The 11,211-nt window shown below is 49.4% G+C and overlaps 3 protein-coding genes across 3 annotated transcripts; 2 read left to right on the top strand and 1 right to left on the bottom strand.

Moving 5' to 3' along the window:
- Positions 1-93: 93 nt before the first annotated feature.
- Positions 94-3,401, bottom strand: BC939DRAFT_443165 (uncharacterized protein). The gene is made up of 6 exons (XM_051554499.1): positions 2,669-3,401; positions 2,184-2,245; positions 866-1,760; positions 656-751; positions 421-547; positions 94-328 (listed from the first exon to the last, which is right to left on the bottom strand). The coding sequence occupies exons 1-6, from the start codon at positions 2,934-2,936 to the stop codon at positions 148-150; spliced, it is 1,629 nt and encodes a 542-aa protein (XP_051414886.1). The 5' UTR covers positions 2,937-3,401; the 3' UTR covers positions 94-147.
- Positions 3,402-4,351: 950 nt separating this feature from the next.
- BC939DRAFT_443162 (uncharacterized protein) lies at positions 4,352-5,554 on the top strand. Its single transcript, XM_051554498.1, has one exon. It carries the CDS (start codon positions 4,477-4,479, stop codon positions 5,512-5,514), a length of 1,038 nt encoding a protein of 345 aa, XP_051414885.1. The 5' UTR covers positions 4,352-4,476; the 3' UTR covers positions 5,515-5,554.
- Positions 5,555-8,962: 3,408 nt separating this feature from the next.
- Positions 8,963-10,074, top strand: BC939DRAFT_59023 (uncharacterized protein). Its single transcript, XM_051561768.1, has 4 exons — positions 8,963-9,116; positions 9,235-9,367; positions 9,479-9,618; positions 9,723-10,074. Exons 1-4 carry the CDS (start codon positions 9,018-9,020, stop codon positions 10,008-10,010), a joined length of 660 nt encoding a protein of 219 aa, XP_051414884.1. The 5' UTR covers positions 8,963-9,017; the 3' UTR covers positions 10,011-10,074.
- Positions 10,075-11,211: the final 1,137 nt, after the last annotated feature.

The following is an 11,211-nucleotide window of genomic DNA, read 5'->3' as shown; positions in this document are numbered from 1 at the left end:
CAACGGGAAAAAAAAAGAATCTACAGAGAAGAAATGAAAAAATGACATCCAACAAAGACATACCAAAAACAATCCTCCGGGCCACCCCTCCCTCCCTCTCTCCCTCCCTTCCCCCTAGCCTAGAACCTGCCTCCTTAGTCCATCCTTCTACTTCCAAACATCATCCGGTGTGACTGCGACCATGGTCGCGGTCGAGTCCGAGGACTGGGGTCTTCGCTTCTTGGCCACAGATGGCTTGCGGCTGACCTTGTCGCTTCTTGGCCGAGGAAGGGGGTCGCTGGGATGGATAAAGATGCAGCGATCTCCGAATGTACAGTTCTCGGGATCACTAAGGATAGAATTTTGAAGCGTTATTACACGCACATTCTCTCTCTTTCTTTAGAGAATTCGCCAAAGTCGTTCATGCGTGCGATTGCTTACCGGCAAGGGAGCGAGGGATGCGTGAACTTGCAGGACTTGTTGGTGCAGCCTGGCCAGAACCTACATCTGGACTTCATCTTGGCTGGCGTTCCAAGTGTTGATGCCTCTGTTGAAGGGACAACAGCATCTATTTTTTTTAACAGACAGTGCAGGGAATAAAGAAAAATCAGAAGACAGCTCTTCGTGGTGCCCACAACAGCTCCTTCCGCTAACCCTCCCAAAAAGCTTCAATTACCTCGTGAAATGGTAGCGCGGTTGACAGGTACTGGTGCGCTGTTAGTGAGCCAAGCAGGCTTGAACTCGGGGGCAGATGCGTTCAGCTCAGAGTGTTCTAAACAATATAAAAAAACATATATAAAAAAAGCATTTAGTACTTTCTGATACGTCTGCCATGACACATTTCGCATAACAAAAAAAAAAAAAAGAAAAGGAAAGAATTGCTTACGAGCTACACGCGAGACCTCCTGGAGCGACTGGACTTTGTCCTGACTAACGCTAGCCCATGAATCCGCAGCCTTGCGCGACGATGGCTTCGACTCCACGGTGTCCTTGGCGACCTCGATGTTCTCATCCACAAGAGTCGTTGGGGTCTCAATCTGCATCTCAATCTGTTCCTCTTCGGTCACCTCCTGCTGCTGGGACACTTCCTTCACAACCTCCTCCTCCTCCTCGCGTGATTGTGCAGGCAATACTGGCTCTCGAATCTCCCTCTCAAAGACCAATGTGAGCTCTTCTTCATGGTCAAACTCCTCCACAAGGTCTTCTTCCTCGTCAGCCTCAGCCTCAGCCTCAGGTTCTGACACCTGTTCCTGCTTTTGTTCCCGCTCTTGTTCTTGCTCTTGTTGTTTTTCCAGCTGTGGCTCCTCCGCTTGGACAAGAACGGCGGATTCCATGAGGTGATCAGTAACAGTGTCAACAATAGCTTCTACAACCGCGGCCTCAATAGCTGCCTCAGAGAACAATATCGTTTCATCATCAACAATAACGGCAGCAACCACCTCCTCTTTCTCCTGCTGCTCATTTTCAATCACAATTTCAGTCTTTTCAAGCACAGATTCCTCAGTGACTTTGGCAGTAACGGTAACCTCCTCAATTGTATCCTCCACAACAACAGCAGCAGAGGTGGCATGCACTTCAGCGACCACCTCTACCACAGTATCGAGTTTGATTTCTTCTACAACAGGGACGGGCGCTTCAAAAGAGATCTGCAGGGCGGGCTCAACAGCACACCCAATGGCTCTCTCGGCAACGGTTTCGATGACAACATCCTCTATTTTCGTATCCGCCTCGGTCTCTGCGTGTACGTGTGCATCCTCAGTCTGGCTCGTGTTTTCGGTGGTCTAGAAAAGGGAACAGGCCGGATACATTTATGTAAAAAAAAAAAAAAAAAAATGCAATTTTAGTTCACACGCGGAAAAGTGGGGTCATTGCAAAATATTGTGTGCGGATCCATGTATGCAATGTTTCAATTATTTCGCACTCTTCCAGAGACGATGGAGACTCGGAATACGGGAAAGAAAGAAAGAAAAGAAAAAAGAACAAAGAAGGGCTGTGAAATGGTCGGTTCCCATTTCAAGGAGTGCACTTTGGACAACAGGATGCAGAACATAAACAACTGCACAGGATATAAAGACGGCAGAATGGAATGGGAGGCAAAGTAATGCAGCACGAAAGAAGTAGGGGGAAAAGGGAAAGGAGAGAAAGGGCTTGCAGGACAAAACGCTCGTCTCAGCATAGTAGTAGCAATTGGCTTTCTCTCTTACCTCGGGCTCCTGGGCAGCATCAATAATAGCCTCGGTCAGTGTCTTCTCGCTGGTGTCCTTGGCTGTGAAGCAAAGAGATTCATGGGTAGAGCCAGCACGGTCGATGTTAGCCATTGTGAAACTGAATCGCTTTCTCCGGCTACCCCCCTTCTTCCTCTCATCCTCTTTTCGCGATATGCGGAGCAGCACCTTAGCCGGCCTCCGTAGTTGCCGCTGGGTTGCCCCTACCGTTAAGTTCTTTGTTTATTGAGAGCGGGATGGAAGGGAAAAAAATACGTGCCCCGTTCGCTCGATGTCGTGTGTGACAAAATAAGCAAAGGTCCGGGGGTGAAGGATCTGAGAAATCGATCGATCGATCAATTAACCTTGACACCAACAACCATGAATCAAGAAAACCTCATGTCTTCGCCTTGACAAGAAGGCAAAGAAAAAAAATCCCTCAGCGTCCTGCCCCTTTTGCTTTTTTTTGGCGAAGTTTTTCTTACCAAGGTGTGCGCCAGCAGTGGTTTCTCGGAGCAGGGTCGTGGTGGTCGTAATGGTTTCTTCCGCAAGGACAACAGGAGCATCCGTGGGTTCTTTAGCGATCGTTGTGGTCGTGGTAGTTGTCGTGGTCTTGGTCTTCTTTGTCCGCTTGGGTTGCTTCTTGTCGACGGCCGAGGAGGACGAAGTCCAGAACCAGTAGGCAAGGACACCTCCGATCAAGGCGATCGCCCCCACACGCAGGGCGTAGTTTGTTGAAAGACTACTAGACATAGTGCAGTTGGCTTACGGTAAAAATCGGCAGTGGTTTCTTGATGATTACCGGTTGCAATTGAGGATCGTGTTGAGGCGCACAGAGAGTGCGAGAGAGGAGCGTTCAATGGTGTGTGTGAAAAGAGTTGTGGGTCGTGGAGGGATAGGTCTTTTTCTTTTTCTCTTTCTTTCTTTTTATCTGGGGCAATGGTGGAAGCGAAGAAGAAAAGGACTAAACAGGAGAAAGAAAGAAAGCACAAAAAGAGAGATTGCACAGGATAGGTGCTGAAAAGGGAGGAGGGAAAAAGAAAGGGAAAGGGAAGGTGCTTTGGGATGCAGGCCATACAATATTATCCGTGACGGGAACAGACAGCGGCGAACGACTGAAAATATAGTTTCCTGTGCTAAGAATCCAAAGCCAGCAGCCCTTTCTCTTCGCACAAATGGAAAGGCGGCGTCCCATGTGACAGAAGCCCACTCGGTAACCCTGGTAAGAACTCACCCGCTAGTAGTGAAGATTGCTTACTGGCACCGGGCTCCGATGACCGCAACTGCTTTGAACGTGCAGTGGTACTCCTAGTCTTAGGGTCTCCCGTGAGAATTTGATCCGCAAAGCAGTTCGATCCAGCCTGGCCGATCTGTTGCACAAAACGACGAAAAACGCGTAGCCATCATGTCCCCTGCACTGCCCTTTACTCCCATGCACGGGACATATCTGCATACGCACTCTCCCACACCCTCCAAAGAATAATTGTTAATATCGCCGATACATAAAGCAGAGTTGCCGCACCCCTGCAGGCCCACTTTCAATTTGCAAGCAGGGGTCCTCCCTGACATACAGGCCACCCTCGGGTGGACATCCCACTCGACTGGTCAGAGTCGGCCCGATATGTTGGATAGATATACTCTGATGTCTTGGTCGACGGCATCGCATTCTATTTCCACACTATTGAGTGGATCGACGCGTTGCTGACTAGTTTCGGTAGTGCTCAAGATCCTTTTTCTTCTCAGTACAGTATCATGCCTTTTTTATTTTTATTTTTATTTTTATTTTTGGCCCGTGAATTATAGCTAGTTCTGGCAAGTCGGTCAATTTATATGATATCAAGTAGAAACTTGATCGCAACGTCTCAACTTATCATTTAACCACGCGCAAATAGATCGGGCAGAATACTAAGGAACATCCAAAAGCAATTGCCACACAGGTTTGTAACGTTTAACATTGGGCGCGGATAAGTTCGCATTGCCCGTATGAACATTTCTCCTGTTTATCGCAATTTGTTCGCCGCCCAGCATGGTTTGCCCAATGCAACCGTTGTGACCAACACCACGCTACCACTTTGTGCTTCCTTCCTTTCCTTTTGCGTCTTATCTGCCCACGTCCATGGAAGGGCGAGATTCCTTCTTTTTTTTTTTTTTTCTCTTCTGTTTCGTTCACCTTTCTTTGTTTTCTCACACTCCCCTCCTCGTTCCTCTCCTTCTTTTGTTTCTTCAACACGATACGAGCCAGCGACTCGTTGACGGACACTGCATTCACATCATATATCCAGGGAACCTCAATATGTCCAACCTGCCATCATTACATTCCTTAGGCTCCGCAGGAATTGCCAGGCCACAACACGGGTTCCCTCCAGAGATCTGGACAAGTATCATTCAGCACCTTTCTCTAACCGACCACTTCAGCCTATACAACACCTCAAAGTTTCTCAGGGCACTCTCCATCCCTTTTCTCATCCAATCAATCGCCTCAAAATCCGTCCGTCTGTTCCTGTATCAGGAATACGTTTGTCGAACAGGCGTCACATTTGTTTTTGACCATTTCGATATGAACAGGGACAGGGTCGTGTTCAAGCCCCAGCTTGGCAGTCAAACCATTGCCTTCCGAAGTGGTATCGCAATCCAGCGTCCACAGCTCGAAGAAATCTCGGTCAGGTCACGAGGATCTCGATTTCAGGAACGGCAGATTCATTGTACCGAGGACGGGATCATCACTGTGGGCAAGGAAGGCACGAAATCGTATTCTGGAGTGAAGAGTGGTCAACCGGATGCGCCAACCTCTATGAAATCAGCTGAGAGACATCCTGGACATCTTGTACGCCATGCAGAGAGCGGATTTGCGTCGTTGAATTATCTGGACAGAGTCTGCCCGCTCAGCATCAAGAGGCACGGTTCGCAGATCTTACGGGGTGCACAACATTCGTTCGGCCGCAATTACCACTGGGCGCTGCACTACTCAATCGATGACCAAAATTCTAAATTAGTCAAGTCGAGTAGGTCCAACAACAATAGTTTTAGCAGGGATCACCGCTCTCTTTCTGCCTCGACAATGAACGATGTCACCAAGACTTATACACGAGGAAATCGTCATGTGCACGCAATTCGGTTCGAGTGCAGTATCAACTTTCTGGATCCCAGAAGGGCTAGTCGAAGTGTTCTTCGGCGATGGCTCGAGGGCAAGATGAGCCAGCTTCTGCAAATCGTTCGAATGCGACAGACAACGGCGACTTTGGCCAGGAAGGAGAACGTTCGGAATGTCGATCAGCGAGCGAATGCATCTTATCAATCAAGTCCTGTCCCTGTAGTTCGTGTTGGTGCCTGAAAAAAAAAAAAAAAAGAATAAAATAAACAAAGAGGAAGGAAATTATCCTGAAACAGGAGCAGGAAGCGGTGGCCAATAATGCGGCGATGGATGTCTTACCGCGACACGCCACGCGTCTGGCGTAGTTTCAGGACCAGGGAGAGATGATGCATGTTGGCCAGGTTAGCCAGATAACCAGGCACGCACGCAATGAAAAACAGATGAAGCAAACAAACAGACTAACATGGCCTATGAAAAGGGGGAGTGCTAATCCTAATCCTATGTTTGTTTGCGGCCTAGCTGCCTTCTTGAGCGTGGACCATGTTTCTCTGCTCAGTCTGTGAGTATCCGCTTTCATGCGCACCCCTTCGTCCAGCGCGTGATAGAAAACGAGCGTCTTCTTCTTTTGTCATAAAGAAGAGGAGCAAAGTACAGCCCCAAACAAAGACTCCACGCTAAGCTGCCACCATATCTCAGTATCTCAGTGACGTGGGTTTTTGCTCTCGAGTCCACACTCTCCTTTCTTGAACCCTTCCCTTCCTCGTATATATTCCTCCAACGAACTCTACTCTACTTCCGCCTGTCCAATCTGACCCCTCAGATCCTCCCCACTCTCATCCCCATCCTCATTCACATCCTCATCCCTTGACCACATGGACCCAGAAGACTCGCCCGTAAGACGAGATCCCTTTGCTGCTCTCGTTCTCCGCAACCCGAAGTTTATGCCTTCGCGGCTGTCCTGACCTCACCTTACTCTCTTCTTTGCCGAACTCTAGGAACTTCCTCCCCTGAAGAGGGGCACCTACGATCTCGATGCCATTCTTGCTGCAGCCGAAAGTGCAGAAGTACGTTCCTCTTCCCTTCGCTGCACTGTCGATTTTATCTTCTAATACCTCAATCTAATGGCTAATGCACACTTACTGGCTCCTACCGTAGTTTGCTATCCCACCACCGCCCTCAAAGTCGTCCTTCAACGCCAACCCATTCGCCTCTTCGACGCCGTCTGCTTTCCGCTCCAACTTCAATACCTCAAGCGCTCCCTCCATCAACAACTCACCATACCCGACGGCACCAACCGCCGACGACTTCCCCGCACCGCCTCTCGAGCGACCAACCCCCAGGAAGCCGTTGACCTCTACCACAACTCGAAAGAGAGTCTCAAACCTAAAGAGCACACTCAACAAGTTTTCTGCACCGAAAAAGACTGATCTGGAGCCGACAATTGTAGAAACCCCTGCTGCAGAGGACGCAATTGGCGGTCCAGGGACGTTTGGATCAAGTAGCAGCCTGGTAGTGGACCATGGAGGGATCGGCAGCCACAGCCGCAACGGATACAGTAACAATACCGACTATCTGTCAGGAGATCCAGCAGGAACGGGAGTAGGCGTCGAAGACCTGTCTTTTGATGAGAAGCGAGCGGCGGGACATATGCTTGAGCGTGCGAGCTCTCCAGCCTCGTCCACTGGCAGCGGGACAAGATCGCGGCCCCGGCGTGCCGCACCCTTCAATCGCGTCGCATCTCCCGGGGCAGGCAGCTCTCATCTGGAAGCAATAAACAACTCGCCTTCACGTGCGAGTAGTCCAGTCAACGTCAGCTCTAACTCTATAGGCCTGGGTAACGACCTTGCTGTCTACTCAACACCCTCTTCATCTCGACCGACTTCACGCCCAACGTCTCGTCCCACGTCACGACCCAGTTCCCGTGTCTCCAATAACAGATATCACTCCCGACAACTCTCTTCAGACAGCCTTGTGTCGTTCAACGCCATGGTTGACAAGGAGGACATGCATGAAGATGAACTCAGCCATTCTGGACACGTCTCGTTCGTGGTCTCGGATCCGGAACACCTAAGGATTCTTGAAGGAGAGATCGAGGATCCTTTTAGTCCCAGTATGAGTTCGATCGATCCTGACACGGATGCATATCTAAGCAATCTTATGCAGCATTCATCGCCCTTTGGATCCATCAAGGGCGCCTCGCGCGGACAATCGCCAGCATTTAGGAGTAGACGGCAAAGGCAAATGGAAGGTGGTGGTGGTGGTGGTGACGAGTCTTTCATGGACATGACGGATGATGCTCTGTCGGATAAGGAGCTGAATCCAAAATTCAGGACCTCACGAACGGGCACACGAACACCTTCAAGCCCGTTAGCGCGGGCGGTTACCAGAATGTCGCCACGGCAACACGCTGGTATGGTGGTGGGGGCCCTTACAAGCGCGGGCGCGCAACTCTCACTGGATCAGGTTTTGAACGACGGTCAGGGTCTGGACGGAGGGATTCATTTGGAACACGATACTGCCCAAGATGCAGCATCGTCAACTCTTGGTTCACAGTCAACAGATCAACTCAATAGCTCGCCGCCAAAATCGCAAGACTCGGCTGTCAAGGCCGACGAGGGTACCAGTGCAGTCTCCCGTCTAACTTCATCACAGTCTGGATCGGCTTCTCCGCAATCGATGGGTAATCTTGCAGATCCCGACAATCTCAACGGGGATCGACCCGAGTTTGTCAAGCAGGACGCTACAGACATTGAGCATGTCGAGGTGGATATTGTAGTGCAGAACGTCAATGTCAATGACGAGACTGGGTCTAAGAAGAACGGCATCTTGAATGACAAGGAGGATACGGGCAGCCACTACTCTGATTTCGAGGACCCAGACGATATACAATTCAATCAATCAGGACTCAATGGAATCACAAATGAGGAATTACGCCTTCACGAATCTATAGACTTCCGTGAGACGCACGAAAAGTCTTTTGCCGAATGGATGTCAAGCAGCGCAGAAATATCCCGACTAGATATCACTCCGCCTGTCAGTTCAGGACAGCTGCCTGTTTCATCTTTCGGAGGTGCGATGTCATCAACTACAGCGGCAATCCCTATGCCGCATGGAACATCGCTTTTAGCTTCAACTCCTGGGGATGTCAATGTCCTGACATCTTCATATACTCCGGCAGGATCATCACCGGAGGCCGCTTCTGCCTCACTTCTCGTCTCCTCGCCAAATGCAGTAAAACGCTCGACGTTACTGGAAAAGCGTTCAACACTGCTCGACGATCTTATGTCTAAAGCGAGAGGGCGGACAAAGTCGAAGGCTGAATCCGGTCAGGGGTTTCCGGGAACACCGGAGAAGGAAAGCACCATGGCTGCGCCCTCATCAGCAGGGTCTTCATCGCACGACTCTGCAGAAACTGGATCGACCACGCCTTCTGTTTCCTTTGCGCCTATGGACGAGGTCAAAGTCGTGGAGACCATGCATGAAGAGTCAGAATCGACAGAGACGAATGCCGGTGAATCGACAATGGGAACTGCAAGTGCTGAGAAAAAGGACTCGGGTCTTGTTCGTCGGCCCAGCGGTATCATGTTGTCCTCCAGGATTCGCGACTCTACCAATTTAGATGCGCCTAGATACAGCATTCGAGAGATGGAGGTAACCCTGAAATCACAGGACAAAACACAGCACCAACATTTATTACCAAATGATGCATGCCCACGTGTGTCTTCATTCTACTCCACTAACGTATGTCATTACTTTATCGACCGCAGGATATGAAAAAGAACGTCAGGATGGATCTCCGTATCGAGATCACAAATGAAATTCGAGAGGAATATGAGAGATCTGTAAGTCAATGGCGCTGGCATTGAAAGGAAATATATCGGTGCAGTCAATTGGTGTATATGCATGGTGTAGGTTTGCAATGGTACTTATTCACTTGCTATTAACTATTGTGGTTTTTAGGCTGAGCAAGAAGCGGCCATCTACCAGTTCGAGATTGAGGAGCTCAAGACGGCACTGGAGAAGGAAAAGCGGGAAAAGGAGCAGCTGAAGAGCGTCCTGGACGAATTTGAGTCGAGCCTCGCGGATATTGCAGGTAAACTATTAAATCAGTTAGACGAACAAGGGCTTGATCAGAGCTCGAGAACCACAAAAAAAAAAAAAAGCATGCATACTCAACTGCGATTTGTCTCCTATCGACATTTAGTGAGCACGGCAACAGAAATCCAGATGATCAAGGAGCAAAATGCAAAGTTGACAGTGACTAAAGAGGAGACCGAAGAGGCGTTTGTGCTTCTCAAAACGCGATACGATGAGCTGAAGGACCTCAATTTCAAGCATGTCGAGGTAACGATCATATCGGCCCTTTATCTTTTATTTACGATATGCATTTGCGACCCCTTTAGTCATTGACGAACATTATTTTTTATTACCATACATTGTGTGCATAGAATGAAATGATATTGAGGAGGGCTATTGAAACTCTGAAGCAGGACTTTGAGACGAGTGACAGTCGATATGAAAGCCTGAAGAGCCATGCGGATGCAAAGCTGCTGCAAGCAAGTCAAGAGATGGAGCAGGCACGGATAGTGTACGACAGCGAGATTGCGATGCTGAAAGCTCAGCTGGGTCGACAGGAGATGCAGATGCGCACGCTTGAGCAGGCACTCGAGATCAAGAACAAAGAGAACGAGGATCTAATCCTCTTCTCAGAGGAGTTGATTGCGAAGCTTAGTTAGCGTGACCATTGCATACAGCACACTATGTAACATATTATCAAATAAACTATCATCTCAATGAGTGCCTTGTTTTGGGTGTGCTGTTCAAGACTTTGGCGAAACAATTCAAAGGAGCACAAATGAGCGATGCGCAAAAAGGATAATGCGGTATGCTTGGCGCGTATGTGTCCGGCAGCGAGATCGATGTGTCCTGTTCTTGCTCCCTGTCTGTTCCTGTGGATTCCCGTAAAAGACACAAACTCGCTCCCATCTAATTCATGTAACAGAAAATAAGGTTTCCCGATGTGGATCTAGTCAATGCTGTCACCTCCGCGAGAGAAGGGAAGGCCAATACCCGAAGATGCGCATTCGCCTCTCCTTCCTCTCTTTCCCTCTTTCTGCCACACTAACCCACACATTCGCACACGCACTCACGCACCCACGCACCCACGCCTCGCATATCCACCGTAAGAACTACACCGCAACATTCCTCTTTTCCCTGCTCGACTTGACTTCTGCGGTACTGCTTCTTTGGGACAACATCTTCGAACCCGAGTTTTCGGCAACTACAATACACTTTTATTAACATCCACACCCGCCGCACCAACCCGAACGATACAAAAGCGCACCAGCAACCGGTTTCTTTTTATCCGCTCTTCCACTTCTTTTCAATAAAAGTAATACAATAAGGGCCCATATCGCCAGAGAGCGTTTGCGAGAAAAAGAGCCCCGATTGCCCTTGTTCCTGTCGCCCTTGCAGCGTACATCTTGCGACAGTGCCGACAGAAGGCACCGTGATCTCTTTTTTTTTCTGCGAATCAGCCTGATTCCCCTTGCCCTCCTCCATCATCGCAAAAAAGGATGAGTCGCCAGCAGCGATCCTTTTCGGGATCAGAATTCGTGGTCACGGCACTGTCCTCGAACACGGCCTCAACTGCGTCTTCGCCTAGTTCTGAGCCGTCCAATACTCAGAGTAACATTAGAGGGGGTAATCTATCTATCGCGCCTGCAGCCACAGCATCGATCCCTTCTGGGTACTCTGCCCCATTATCGCATTCACGCTCTGTTGATCCATTCGTGTCGCAACAGCATCTGTATCAACATCAGCAACAGCAGCATCAACAGCAGCAGACCTTTATCTTGCAGGGTCTACAAGAGCACAAGGAAGGACAAGGTCAGGTCCAGCAGCAAGCACCACAGCATGATCTAGATAAATATCCGC

Source organism: Gamsiella multidivaricata (genome assembly GCF_025024155.1).
Source record: "Gamsiella multidivaricata strain RSA 2152 chromosome Unknown BC939scaffold_14, whole genome shotgun sequence".
Lineage (NCBI taxonomy): Eukaryota > Fungi > Mortierellomycota > Mortierellomycetes > Mortierellales > Mortierellaceae > Gamsiella > Gamsiella multidivaricata.
The sequence above is the reverse complement of the archived record's forward strand: the minus strand, read 5'-3'. Positions and strand labels throughout refer to the sequence as shown.

What these genes read in the sequence shown, in the direction of transcription:
- BC939DRAFT_443162 (XM_051554498.1), top strand. Translation starts at nt 4,477, where the DNA reads ATGTCCAACCTGCCATCATTACATTCCTTAGGCTCCGCAGGAATTGCC.
- BC939DRAFT_59023 (XM_051561768.1), top strand. Translation starts at nt 9,018, where the DNA reads ATGTCATTACTTTATCGACCGCAGGATATGAAAAAGAACGTCAGGATG. An exon ending in GAGAGGAATATGAGAGATCT is followed by an intron (nt 9,117 to 9,234) that starts GTAAGTCAATGG and finishes TGTGGTTTTTAG; the next exon opens with GCTGAGCAAGAAGCGGCCAT. An exon ending in TCAATTTCAAGCATGTCGAG is followed by an intron (nt 9,619 to 9,722) that starts GTAACGATCATA and finishes TTGTGTGCATAG; the next exon opens with AATGAAATGATATTGAGGAG.
- BC939DRAFT_443165 (XM_051554499.1), bottom strand. Translation starts at nt 2,936, where the DNA reads ATGTCTAGTAGTCTTTCAACAAACTACGCCCTGCGTGTGGGGGCGATC. An exon ending in CACTGCTGGCGCACACCTTG is followed by an intron (nt 2,246 to 2,668) that starts GTAAGAAAAACT and finishes TTTGCTTCACAG; the next exon opens with CCAAGGACACCAGCGAGAAG. An exon ending in CATCCCTCGCTCCCTTGCCG is followed by an intron (nt 329 to 420) that starts GTAAGCAATCGC and finishes TTCTATCCTTAG; the next exon opens with TGATCCCGAGAACTGTACAT.